Here is a 13,657-nt window from a genome sequence, read left to right on the forward strand (position 1 = left end):
AAGGCACCAGGTCTTTCTACCCAAGAATCCCTTCATATATCTGCCTCTGTTCCCAGTCTGCATCCCAGACTGATTTACTTGGGAATGGTGTCCAAGGGAGACATGCCTATAGTAATGAAGAGGAATGGGTACAAAAGTACTTAGGGCCATTAAAAAGACCTACCATATGAGACCAAGGGAGGCTTTATTAGAACACTTGAGTTGGGCGGGATTGGATCATCCATCGAACCCGTGAAACAAGAAATCAGAGGAATGCCCGATTGCAGCCATGAAACACATTTCAGACTGAAATGAATCTTCATCCTGTCGACCAGAGAAATTATTTTAAAATTGTTTCTGCTACCATTGTTTGCATTATTATTAACATTTTATTTCTGTCATTATTGCTGCAGTGTATGTTATTTTATTTTTGTTGTTGTTGCAGCTATTATACTATTCAACAGAAGTTTAGAAAGATTAGTCAGATTAATTAGTTTATTGGTAATTTAAAGCTGAAAACTGGTAATTAAGCCAAAAAACTAAAAATGATCAGGGATGATTCATAGCAATGTAGGATTTGGGAGGAAGAGATTCTAAATTTTGGATATAAAATTTGGCAGCTGTGAAATAAACAGGACTTGGGGATCAGAAATATGATAATTGAAATAGTCTTAGTCACTCAACCTCTCCCCACTCCTCCAAATTCAGCTCCAAAATCATTCTGTGATTTTCTTGATAGAGAAAAATACTATATTTGCTTTTGTTGACAGAGAACAAAGACCCCATGCTTATTCTTCATGTGATTTGCATTTGCACGTGGATTTCTTTGCTTAGGACCCTCCAAACACCTAAGCTCACTCCCCTCCAAGTTTGCCTCTCTTTGCTCCTGTTCTGCACCTCACTGAAGATGGTGCATCATATAAGACAGGTATACAATTTCAGCCCTCTCTCCACAGACAGATTCCATGGAATATAAATTCAATAATGCAATTCTCTCCACAACAAGCTCTCTGCTCTCTTTCAAATATAATTAATGTTTTGATAGTGAAGTTCTTTAACTACATATATACACACAAAAACAGACGCACCCTCTAGCTTCACTGTTTGTGCATTTAAAACAGAAATGGATGTGGCTCTTTCAGTGACTCCTAAAATTCCTCAACTCAGCCAGCCCACAGAGAAGAAATCTGTTTAGGTAATAACTGCACAGTCTGTTGTGTGCCCAGAAATATTTAAAACAATAAAAAATTCAAGCCCCTCGTTTTTGATAGTCATTTTTTGTCAAATTTCCTAGAAAATGAAAGATATTCTGAATTGATATTCTCATATAGACATTCACTAGATAACAGTCAAAATCAACAAAAACACTGTCCTAAGCTACTGGTTGTCTTTTCCAAGTTTTACTAATGGAACTGCCTTCTACTTTCTCCACCTGGTGTGAAATTAACGCAGGTATATAAAAACTAGCAACTATAATGGGCAAAACTACAATAATTTCCAAAGAAATTGCTTATTCCATCCAACACCTCAGTTACATGTTTTAGGTGGATTATTTCATTCAATTGCCATCAATTACATACTAACATATTCATATGTGAAATAGATGGTCAAAAAGAAAGATATGTATGTAGATGACAACATGGCTAGGAGGAGTTAAGTGAGCACATGCTGCTGAACTTCCATACTCAAGTGTGCCGTATCCCTAACGTTTCACTTCTACAAGCTGATTACAATTATAAGAGGACACATAACCTTTCATACTGAAGGACATGACATATTTTCAGTATTCAATAAGGAAGAACACATAATCTATGATACTTAATCCAATGAAAATACAAACCTTAATCTTCCTATATTGTTAATGAGTTGAAGAAGCTAGTTATTTGGAATTAATACACTGAACTCGTGAATTTATACCAGGTGCTGTCAGGGGAAGCATTTTACACATTTCTCTTCACAACATTTTTAAAGGGGATATGCAAAAGGGATTTCTTTTATATCTTTTGAGGTTTAACTTTCATACTCTTCACATAGTTTTTGGTGTTTGGAATTGTGAAAGAAGATAAAAGAATGAACAAGGAAGGGAGAACATGTGGCTGATCCCCGAGTAGTCCTTTTAACTGGATGGGAAAGAAACAAAAATATTTCCCCAGTGCAGTTGTGCAGAGAACTGTGATCCCTCAAGAGCTCACTTGTGCTTTTTGTTATTGTTTTAGATGGTGGCCCATCAGGGTTCCTTTCCCATTACTGTCCTCCAAATTGTTTTCCTTGAGAGCATAAATGTGGAAATTACTTATCCCTTCATTCTCTCACAGGCTAATATATAAACAGCAAATATTTTAGTTACATACTCAATAGAAAAAAGTTTTCACAGGTTCAGAAATTCAATCCTAGTGCAGAACTAAACTACCAATCCCAGTTGGTTAGAAAACAGTTAATTTGAAATTTGCTTATAGTGAGCAATAAAGTTTTTCATATGTGTAATATCTTTTACAGTATTGATCAGCAATGATATGTGAGCTATCAAGAAGAAATCCTCCCTCGGACTGTTTATATTTGTTCTGATTTCTTCTTCATTTTCCCTTTCGGTTTGTTTTTGAGGCAGTGAGAGGACTGCTTCTCTGACTCTCAAATGAGGTTTCCTTTGGCTCAGATTAATATTAAAGAAGATCACATACACAGTTGGAAAATATTGTTATTTTTCTTTAATGGGGAAAATTGGACTCCCGCGTGTCAGATCTGTGGTTTTCCGAAGGGCAATGGAAATGGTACTGACATCACTTTGCACTTTAACAATCGGATTTGGTCAGGGTACAAGTTGTTTGTTTAACCCGACAGCTCGGTGCACTCCGTCGCACGCTTTGCACACTCATTAAAACGATTATTCACGACCTGTCGAGTGTTTTCGGGTTCATTCACAGGAAAGGCTTGGAGCAAGCGAGAGCAATTCAAGTCAACACTGTCCACTACCCCGTGCACGTGAGGACGAGCTGGTGCGTGCGTAAAGAGAAGGAGGGAGGGGTGGGTGAGCACGCCTTAGCTATAAGTCCTGTTCATGCGATGCTCTGGAATCTCAATCTCGAAAGAATGCCAAGAGTGCTTGGTCTTAAAAGGCTATGTTGCCGTGTTAACTTCAAGGGCTTGGCACAGGACAGAAAAATAAAATAAACCAAATAAACAAACTCAAATCGCTCTCTCCACTCCTCCTCTTAACCTTCTGCAACGCTTGAGGTCCCCAGGCTCGCCCACCTTCTGCCTGCAGCTGCCGGACTGCCAGGCTCCACCTCTCACATCGCGGAAGCTGGGGATAAGTAGTTTCAAGAAAATTCGCCAGGGTGAAGAGATTAATTCCCTTTCTATCTCCCAAGGCGCTTTACTTCTCAAGAAAGAACTCAGTTACTTTTACTCTCTATATTCCTCTCAGATACTGGAGGGGGTGGCAGGAGTGGGGTGTGTGTGCAAGAGATGAAGAATATGACTGTTAACCATATTTGGTGGGTGTATTCTCAATTACTAGGAAAGAAAGCTTCGTCGTCCAAATTGCAAGCAAAATCTTATAAAATGAGGAGTAAATAGCCCTTGATAAATAAGGCTACCCCCCCCCCAATTTCCAAGTCATCTTTCAACATTTTGTGAAGATGGGAATAAGAACAAACATGAATGCATCTCAATCTCCCACAATTGTCTTGTACCTACAAAAGACACACCCCGTGGTCTTTCGTTGTTGTATTCGCTTAAATGAGACCTGATTTAGAACATTCACATGTGAGCTATTATTAGTTCAAGAGAAATGCCTGTCTTCCTAAGGAATAATCGCACATGTACACTAAATGATAGACTAGCTGAGAGTATATATGCACTGAATACACACCAAAGAACCCGGGAATATCATGAGTACCCCCCCCATAACTAAAGTTAACAGATCTTTTTAAACAATACAATTTCTATATTCAGATCCCGCTACTCCTTGACTTTTCATCTACATCCTTAGTAAACCCAGCGGCCACCTTATTGTTTTGAGAAAAACCAAGTCATGCCAACAGAAAAAAGACAAGGCTCATTCATCGGTTTCACTCTATCATATCTGACATCATAAAATCATCTGTTTCTCTATTTTATTGAAACACATCACTACAATATGTGTAGAGAAGAATGGAAGTTTTCTAGTAACATGAGGTTTTAATCAGACACGTTTCTCATCGCTAAAAAGCAAGTACGAATAAGGAATTTTGTAAACTCTTTGGGTTGCCACAATTCACTATCAAGTTTACTTAAAATTGATCTGTCAAATGTGTTTCCTATGTAAGCTGTTTCATTAAAACCAACCTGCAAAAGTAATCAAGAGGCAGATGCTGAAATATGTAAGTAAATAACTGAAAGTCTCTGCATAAATAAACACAAATCAATGCAGTAATAGACAACACTATTGATGTAGGAATGATCGATTTTAGTCTTCTAACCTGCCATCAGAGCTTGCAATGTATAATTAAAAGTAAAATTTTCAACTCTACTACTATTACCATTACTACTACTACTACTACTACTACTACTACTACTACTACCACCACCACCACTACTACTGCTACTCCTGGAAGAAAAATAAATAAACAAGTCCTGCTGCCAGTTCTAGCCGATCCTACTTTATTCCATCTAGAGTATTTCTGAAGGCATGGAAGAAGTACTCCACTTTTTCTAACTTTAAAACTACATTATTAATGATAAAAATTTCAAATAGAAAAATGACTTCCTTTTTCTTGTTCTGAATTTTTCCACCTTTATAACAGCCTCTTGCTATTCATTCAGCATGTTTTAATAGGAAAAACACAGTAGTGGTTATTATTTTTAAAGTGCTTACTTTTCCAACTACTGTGATACTTTTGGGTTTAAAGATTCTTTAGGCCTTTTTGTTAAAACAAATAAGGAAAATGTAATTTCCTCAATATACCCTGAGGCTCTCACACCTATGCTTGCATATATAAGCAATCTGACACAAGAAAGGGGGAAAAAAGCATCTGCGTTATTCCAAAATTGTTTCATACAATGATTGCAAAACAGTGTCTGACTCAAAGAAATAAATATGCCTTGGATTTCTAGAAATTCACATCTAGAATGGCTCAGATTTTGCTTAACGCTAAATTTCCTTTTTGAGACTATTTATCCTTGGAGGGCAGAATTCATTTAGATTAGCAAGAACCAGAGTATGATGATTTAGAGTATTTAGGTTCTATAGAGTAATGAAAATACGGCATTCATATTTTTCTCTTAATCAACAAAGATGCTTATTTACATTCATTCTTGAATTAGTGTTGTCCTTTTAGAGCACAGGCCTTTAAAAGAATTTCTTAGTTATGAAATGCAGCTCCTTTGAAACTGATTTTTCTTACATAATAGCACCTAAATATGGGTTTTGATTATATTACTATGTGATCAAGGATTCTCTGACTCCTCTCCTTCCCCTCCAGGGGCAACCAGACCCACATGGAAAATATCATCAGTTATTGTTTAGGGCTAATTTAACAGATAATTTAACTTCAAACAACAATGATCAGGTCATTAAATTTCAGAGCAGTGAGAAAATGAAAGAACTGAGAAACAACTCTAACTCCACTACAGTTTTTGGTCTTTCTGCCCAATCCATGAATCAACAACGTCTTGCCAAACGGAGGGAACGACGTGGAGTAAGATATGTTTGCACCTTAAAGCTATTCTGATTCAAAGAATGAGACTACGAAGGGCAGAAGAAAGGGGGAAATAAAACTGAAGTCAATCCCAATTCAGGGAGTGCTAGCCGTGTAGGAAAATTCAACCTAAGACAAAAATGAATTCCCAAACATGTCTGGCAATGGAACACTTTCTTTCATTCGGACACAAATCTCCAAGTCTCCCAACATGCAAAGTGCTTTCCTTCCGTGCAGCTTTTCTGCAAGGCCAAAGACGGGGAGAGAACTATAGGTGTTAAGCAACTGACCCCCCAGAGGACGTGGGGGCGTCTTAGCTCCTTTCCCACCCCCACAGTCACAATTTTGAGACTTAGCTGATATTATTTTAAATGCCTTTTCTAATCACAAAAATTTCGAGATTTCTGCCTACCTCAAGTTTTGATAGAGGACCAGGTGAGGATGGCGTTAAAGCATCGACATTGGGTCTTAGGGGGGTGGGGGGCAGTCGGAAGTGGACGAGCTCTATTCTGCCTGTCCTTTTCATCCCGTCCTCTGTCCAAGGCTGAAGATCACCACCACAGAATCTACCGCACACTTGGGATGCTCTCTGCCCACCCAAATCCCTGCCTCCCTCTCTGCAGCTCAGGGCCACCCTTAGTGCTAAGGGAACTCCTATCCCAAGGCTAGCTAGCTCTTTTCCTTTAAGAACCCTTCACCTTGGACCACAGGCTTGGACTGAAGGGAAAATGGGGTAGAAAGCGAAATAGAATAGGAGTAGGGAGTGAAGATGAGAAAAGATGTCTATTACAGAGAAAACAGTTTTATCAACTAGTAGATAAGTGCTGAGATCTGAAACCGCACCAGGTAAACAAAAAGAAACAACTTGCAGGGGGAAAGGGGGCGGGGGCGGAGGGACGAGAATAAAGAGAGGAACGGTGGGGAAGCGCGCCAGCCCAGGCTGAGGAGTCGCTTTCCCTGGCGTCGGCCTGTGTGAGCCACCAGACTCCAGCTCTCCTTGTCCTGGGCAAGAGCGCCCTCACCTTGCTGCTCCCCGCTCAGCGTCGGGCTTCCCCTCCGCCGAACCGCGGCCGCCGCCGCTCCCGAAGCGCCCGTCCTCCCCGGCCGCCGGCCGCCCGCGCCGCCGGACTCGGCAGCCTCGAGCACCGTGCTCCTGCATTCCGAAGCCGAGACCACGGCGCGCTGGGTCCCGGCCGCGGCGGCTTCTCCTCCCGCCACCGTGCCCTCGTCCAGCTTCGGCCCGGGTCCCGGAGGCGCGGGGAAGGCTAATAGGAAGCCGCGGCGAGGGCCCCGGATCCGCCGCGAGTGAAGCCAACCTGTGCCTGGCGCGCTCGCAGGCACTCTCGGGACAGCCAGGCTCTCGAGCTCACGCGGCCGTCTCCTAAGTGTGCATTAACAATCAATTATTTGCCTGAGATTCCCAAAGCCGGGAACTGGGATATTCCCAGCAGGGACAAAGTCAAGCCCAGAACGGTGCTCTTTTCCTTAGTCCTCCGAACGGGCGGAGGGAAGCCTCCACCCCCGGCCGGCCGCTCAGTACCTGGAGCAGCTCCGCTAAATCCCGCGGGGACCCTCGCCTGACCCAGGCCTAGGAGCTGGGGGCGGAGGGCTAGATCTGGGAGAGCCAGGCAAAGTTAGTGTGAAAATCGGGGGAGGAGGGGCGGTCTACCAAAAAAAGGGGGGGGGGAGTAGGGAGAAGAAGAAAATTAAAAAGAACTTTAGAATTAGGCAAATCCTAGGCTTTGGAGCAAAGAGCTTTGTCTCAAATAGGGAGAATAAATGCCTAGGAGTTTGAACGTTAAGAAAGGTCCGTTAGGGTATTCTCGAAGCTGCGGCAAGACTCAGAAATCCTATTTCCATGATGTGAATTATTCTGCACTTTGGGACCTATTTCAGTCTTCCATACTCCTCCCTCCCCATAAATTCGTCTCGTTTTCTCTTCAGCCCTCTTTGCCACGTCTTCCTCCTCTTTACTTAGGGATCTTTGGTGACTTTCTGCCGACGTGGAAGAATCATGCATTCTCTCAGCTACTTCTGTTGATAGCGCGCCCGCTAAGGAAATTTTTCGGGGGGGGGGGGAAGGAGCATTTTAGCCCCAGACCTCAAAGTCGCGGTTTAAGCGTTAGTCCAAAGCAATCTGGCGTATAGCTCTTTTCCCTCCGAAAGGCACTTGCACTTACCAATCTTGGGGTTAGAGTGTCCCAGTCCTTACATCTTTTCCTTCAGCATCCTTCGGCCAACACCAGGCAGTCTTGGGTTAAGGGAGGAAAAACAAAATAGAGATCGGAAGGGAGAAAAGAGACTCAAACATAGCACTACATCATACATTCCCCAGAGTCACCGTGGCCTACATCCTCAGGACAAGCTCTGGGCGAACTGACCGCTAGAGTGGGGAAAAGGTCGGTTTGGGGGCCAAAAACGAAGAGGTGGATTATTTTAACTGCTGGTGGTTGGGTGGGGGGAGGGGAGGCCCTAGAAGGAGGGTGGGGAAAGAGGGGATGATTGTAATGAGAACACGCAAAAGAAAAACACGGAAACGAAAAAAATCTAGCATGAAAGCTCCTTTGAACTCTTACAGGTAGGTAGTTCTTGGGAAGAATGCAGACGCGCGCGCCAAAGGAAAATCTAGATGACCCCTATTCTTTCCATATCTCCAAGATCCGGCCTCGATTGGCTTCAAGAAGAAAAAAAAAAAAAAGAGGGGAGAATTCTAATTCAGGTTTCACCTACCCTGCTTGTTGGAATGGCTGCACAGATTTTCACGTTGGAGAGTTCCATCTGTCTGGCAGAAGCTGCAGTGGTGTCGGGGGCAGGTTATCTGGTGAAGTAGGAATGTACAGGAACCCCGCCCTCTAGGCACAGTTATACAACCCCAGCCACCCTCTCAGCCAGCTCTAAAACCTCTAATGATCTTCACCTTCACCCTTTGTTAGCCTATTTCTCCAACAGGCATTTAGTTCCAAACACAAGTAGCCACTCGGCTATTTATAAAATTAATTTCTCAAAAGCAAAATTATTTCAACACAAGCAAATACCTCAACAATGTCGTAGGAAACACACTATTCAAAAACCACATTTATATATTGAGAGCTCTAAATATATTTGATTTATCCACCTGTTTGGGTGAAACATCCACCAACTTAAATATACACAATTGTACCAAAATACTCCATGGCTCATTTTCTTTTTGTCTCTCTACACCTGACTTTGTGCAAGTCATATAAACCACATGAAATCTTCCATGGCTATAAAGATACTTGTATTGAATCTTGTTAGTTCTGGACTTTATGTTCCCTTGATATCCAATTTTGTTACAAACTGAAGAAGCATATTTGGAAGAATTCTCTCCCTGCTCTAGTTTAAATCACTTTCTCAATGTTTTATATATTACTGATTTGTATTAATTTTATACCAGGCAAATTCAAACAAAATACTTAAAACTTGGAGATAAACTGCAATTTGGGATTTTTAGTTTTAGGTTATGATAATTTTCAGTTCCAACATCTCAAAAAGAGCAACCTTCATCCCATTAAAAATAATTATAAGTATGAAAGAAGAAAAGCTTCAAAAAGTTTTGAAGTGTTTTTCTGGCATAAGCTAATTTTCACTGGTAAAGGTTGGTAACAACAAATATCAACACAGTATTACAACCAATTTGTTGCAAAAAAAAATCTATTAAGTGGCATGCTAGAATATTGTATGTTTTTGAAAAAGATAACCTGAAAGATGATAGGACAGGCTGAGATAAATGAAACGTTCATACTGGGCTTTAGGAGGCCCTCACAAATTTCTCTCTCTGCATATCCCCCTCCTTATCTTGTATGCGTATTCAACAAGCCATTCTTACATCTAGTCACATCCATTATATATGTAACTTGGAGATGTATCCAAATAGAACTTCCACTCCAGTACCTAGCTCCTATGAGTTCAAAGAAGTCAATTTTATGCTTGACCTCAAAATAAAGTTTGCCATTGAAATTCTATTTCTCAATCATGCAAATGAACATTTATCACAAATAAGTACACTTATTTAATATGACCAGAAAAAAAAAAAAACCCTCATGGAGGAACTCTTGCATGTGTATGTCCCTTTGCCTCAATAGAAGAATTCAACTTTCTTTTTAACTTTTGACAGGCAAAAGACTATTTCTTCTGTGCCAGTACATCCTCATTCCACAAATAAAATCCATGGTAAAAGCAAACAATACATCATCACCTTTTTCAGTCTAAACACATGCTTTTCTTTGAGCTGTTTTGGTTCACAAATCTGTAATGGGGATTTCCCTTACCTAACCTCCTTCACTTGGACTCATTACTATTTTTAATATCAGCCATACATTGGTTTCTAAAGCAATTTACTTGTGGAATTTTCTTTCATGCTTCATTCTGAAGAATGGTTACATTTCAAGAAAGTTGGAACTCTGATGAAACTGTTCTCATACTAAGAAAATAAAATCATGTCCAGTCTGCTTTAAGGAGATAATTAAACTAGCTGTCTTGGTCTATTTTCATCGATTTCCCATTTGTGTATATTTGGTTCCAGCTCTTTTAATTTTCCTGGACTTTATCTTTCTTAGATAGCATTTCTCCTTCTCTTTCTTTCTTTTTGGTAGGGGGAGATGCTCTCCCCCCACAGCTAAAAATCCTCTTTCCCTTTCTTCCCTTTTTCTCTCCCTTCCACAACCCACTCATTCCTATGTCCTAATATTAACTATTCTGCATTTCTATTTCAATCTATTTGAGGCAGACTGCTTCTCTCCTAGGCTTTTTTTTTTCTTTTTTCCCTGAGCAACTCTCTAAGTGTTTGCCGATAACATCTTGGGGACAGATTATTTTTCATTGGGCCCATTGTAAGAAGTAGCCAGCTTATTGCATTACTGCAGAACACATTTCAGACTATACAATTGTAACAAATGAACAACTTGTCCTCCACAGACTCTCCACAGGATCCAATTAGTTACTAAATCTTTTACTTAGGTTTTCTAATTATTTTCTGGAGTCATAGCAATTGGGATACTGAAACAATTCAAAAAATGTTTTCACTTTTGTTTCAGATTGATATATATGCATCTATGCATGCATATGTATATTGTAAGCTAAAACCAAATTATGACTGTAAGCAAAAGAAACAAATCTCCAGATTAAATTATACAGACATATTGAAAAGGGAATCAAATAAATACCTCTATGTTGTAAATATGAAAGAAAAGGAGAGAGAGGCATTTTACTTCTTCTGAACATCTAGAATTTTAAGTTGTTATAATTAAAAATAAAATATAAACATTGATTTGCAAGTCATTACAACAGGTGATCACTTCAGCAAATCTATATTGCAACTTCAGCACATCTTTATTAGAACTCTTTCATTGTGGGTAAACAGCCACAAAAATAAATGCTGACTTAGAAAGTATAAATACAAATATTTAAACAAAAATATTTGCAGCATTCATAGCGCAAATTGTACCTGAACTGAAGGGCTCTGTGGGTCTATATATATATTACATATGTGTGCATTATATTTACTTCTATCTAACCATATACATATATTTATTTATAATTTGCCAAATGCTATAAACAAGATACCTGAAACAAAATATATAAAAAGTAAGCATTCTATCAACTGATTTGAAAATAAACACAAGGTAAATAGCTATGCACATAAAATTAAATTATTGGCTTTTTTTTTTTTGCTGTATATCTACAGAAACTTGAAGATACCAGCTGAAAAGCCTATGCTTTTTTTTAAAAGCTAGTGTTTATTAAATAGGCCTGCTCCTTGTAAAATTTGATTCCACAATGGAAAAATTACTATTTTCAATTTTAAAGTCTCAGTTCAAAAGAAAGGAGCAGTTACATTTTAGTTGGCTGAAAAAGCCTTTTGAATTCCCTGGAACTTTAATGGTCTTTTTAAAAATTAGCTCTACTTAATAAAAGAGACAAAAGTATCAAGATATATATGAATTTAGCCTATTTTTTATTTCTGTGTGTTCATAGTAAACATTTTTGTAAGTGACAAACACGGGCATATGACCACAGTATCACAATCAAGAAATTTTAAGACAACATTAACAATCACTCAAATTGATGCGGCATTTGCGCAACACAGGTTACATATTTGCAAGGTTTTACCTATAAGTACAATAGGTATTAACATTTCACTACACTTAGAAAAAATAAAAGTGACCTGTTAGTGACCACATACATCAAAATATACACAACACAAACTGAAGGCAATCATTAATTTTGTCCCCTTCCGATTCATTTGAATGGGCAGTGCTGCCAACTGAAACAACTTTCCTTTTTTTTTTTTTTTTAATACTTAGCATACCAAGTGCATTTTAGAACCCAATCTTTGGTCTAAAAGTAAACAAAAGAAAAAAAAAACAGTTTTGTAAAGAAAAGGACAAAACAATAAATGGCCAAAATAACTTCTTGGGCACCTTTACTACGAATGCTTCTTAAATACAAATTACAGTTTAACATTTTAAAACTCTCCCCATAATTTAGGTTGTTCTCAAGGTCTGCGTCCACCATAAAAATCCATGATAACTTATAATACTGCACACATGGAAATCTGGTGGCTCTTAGAGACAGACTTGTCAGGTTTGAATGAAATGGCAAAGCAGTCACTAGTTAGATACACATTCTACTATAATTTTGACTTCCAAACCTTATATTCTACAATGTATTCTCCCCACATTGCACCTCGCTGACACTCCACACCTTGTTAGAATAATAAACAATCCTAAAGACTGAACAAACGTACAGAAATGGGGGGGGGCTTAATAAAAAATACCTGGACTTATTTTTTAATTATCATTTACAATGCAAATGTGTGTAAAACGTTCACTTACAGTCTGGTCCCAGGGATGTTAATGTATTAAAGGGTTGGAAGAAGACCCCTGATTTTGATGTGTGAAATAATCAGACAGTCCCCCGGACAGTCCCGTCGTGAAACTTGGCAAAGAGGGTCTTAAAGACTCACAGGGCAGGGTCGAGGGGGCCTGCGGAGATGTGGAGGAGGACGCGGCCCGGGCGCTCATGGACGTGCTGCTCTGCGAAGTCATTGACGGGTGCGGGACGTGGGGGAAAAAGTAACTGGTCTGGCCCGCGAGCAGGTTGACGGAGCAAGGGTTGAGGGAGTAGGTCCCGGAGCAGGGCACCGACAGGCCGCAGGGCACCGAGGCCGCGAGCGCGGCGGCCGTGAGGTGGTGCGTGGCGTACGGGATCTCCCCGTTGACCAGCCGGTCCACGCTCAGGCCGTTGGCCGTGGAAAAGGAGTGGTTGTTGCCCAGTGAGTTCTGAGTCAACACGGAGCTGTAGGGCATGGGGTGGCTGGGGTAGGCCGACGTGGTGCCGTTGTAACTCAAAGTGCTGCTGGCGCGGGGGTGGTGCAGGGACAGGAAGGGCGACATGGGCCAGTAGAGGGAGCCGGCGCGGTCCATGAAGGTGAGGCCGGTGGAGGTGAGGCGCGCCCCGCGTTTGAAGGCCAGCTTGGCCCGCGACGTGGTGGAGCGGCGCCGCAGCTTGCCGGTGGTGCCGCCGATGAACACGTCGTCGCTCGACGGGTCCAGCATCCAGTAGTTGCCCTTGCCCGGGTCGTCGTAGTGGCGGGGCACCTTCACGAAGCACTTGTTGAGGGACAGGTTGTGGCGGATGGAGTTCTGCCAGCCCTGCTTGTTCTCGCGGTAGTAGGGGAAGTTCTTCATGATGAACTCGTAGATACCGTTGAGCGTGAGCCGCTTCTCCGGGCTCTGCCGGATGGCCATCATGATGAGCGCGTTATAGCTGAACGGCGGCTTCTCGTACTTGCCGTTCTTCTTCTCGCCCTCCTTGCCCCCCTCCCCGTCCTTGCCGCCCTCGCCCGCCCCCTTCTTCTCCTCCCCCCCGGCGCCGGCGCCCTTCTCCTTCTCGTCCGGCCCGACGGGCGCCAGCTCCCCGGGCCCGCCGCCCGGCTCGCCCTTGCCGCCCAGCCCGTCCGCTTTGGCCCCGTCCAGGGC

The 13,657-nt window shown here is 41.5% G+C and overlaps 1 protein-coding gene across 1 annotated transcript; it reads right to left on the reverse strand.

Moving 5' to 3' along the window:
* Positions 1-218: 218 nt before the first annotated feature.
* FOXG1 (forkhead box G1) lies at positions 219-13,657 on the reverse strand (the record flags this gene model as incomplete). The annotated part of the gene is made up of 4 exons (XM_029952194.1): positions 219-303; positions 7,838-7,908; positions 8,388-8,475; positions 12,643-13,657. Coding segments are annotated over 2 exons (1,074 nt in total), but the record flags the coding sequence as incomplete, so codon positions are not given.

This window comes from Suricata suricatta, chromosome 9 (genome assembly GCF_006229205.1).
Source record: "Suricata suricatta isolate VVHF042 chromosome 9, meerkat_22Aug2017_6uvM2_HiC, whole genome shotgun sequence".
Taxonomy (NCBI): Eukaryota; Metazoa; Chordata; class Mammalia; order Carnivora; family Herpestidae; genus Suricata; species Suricata suricatta.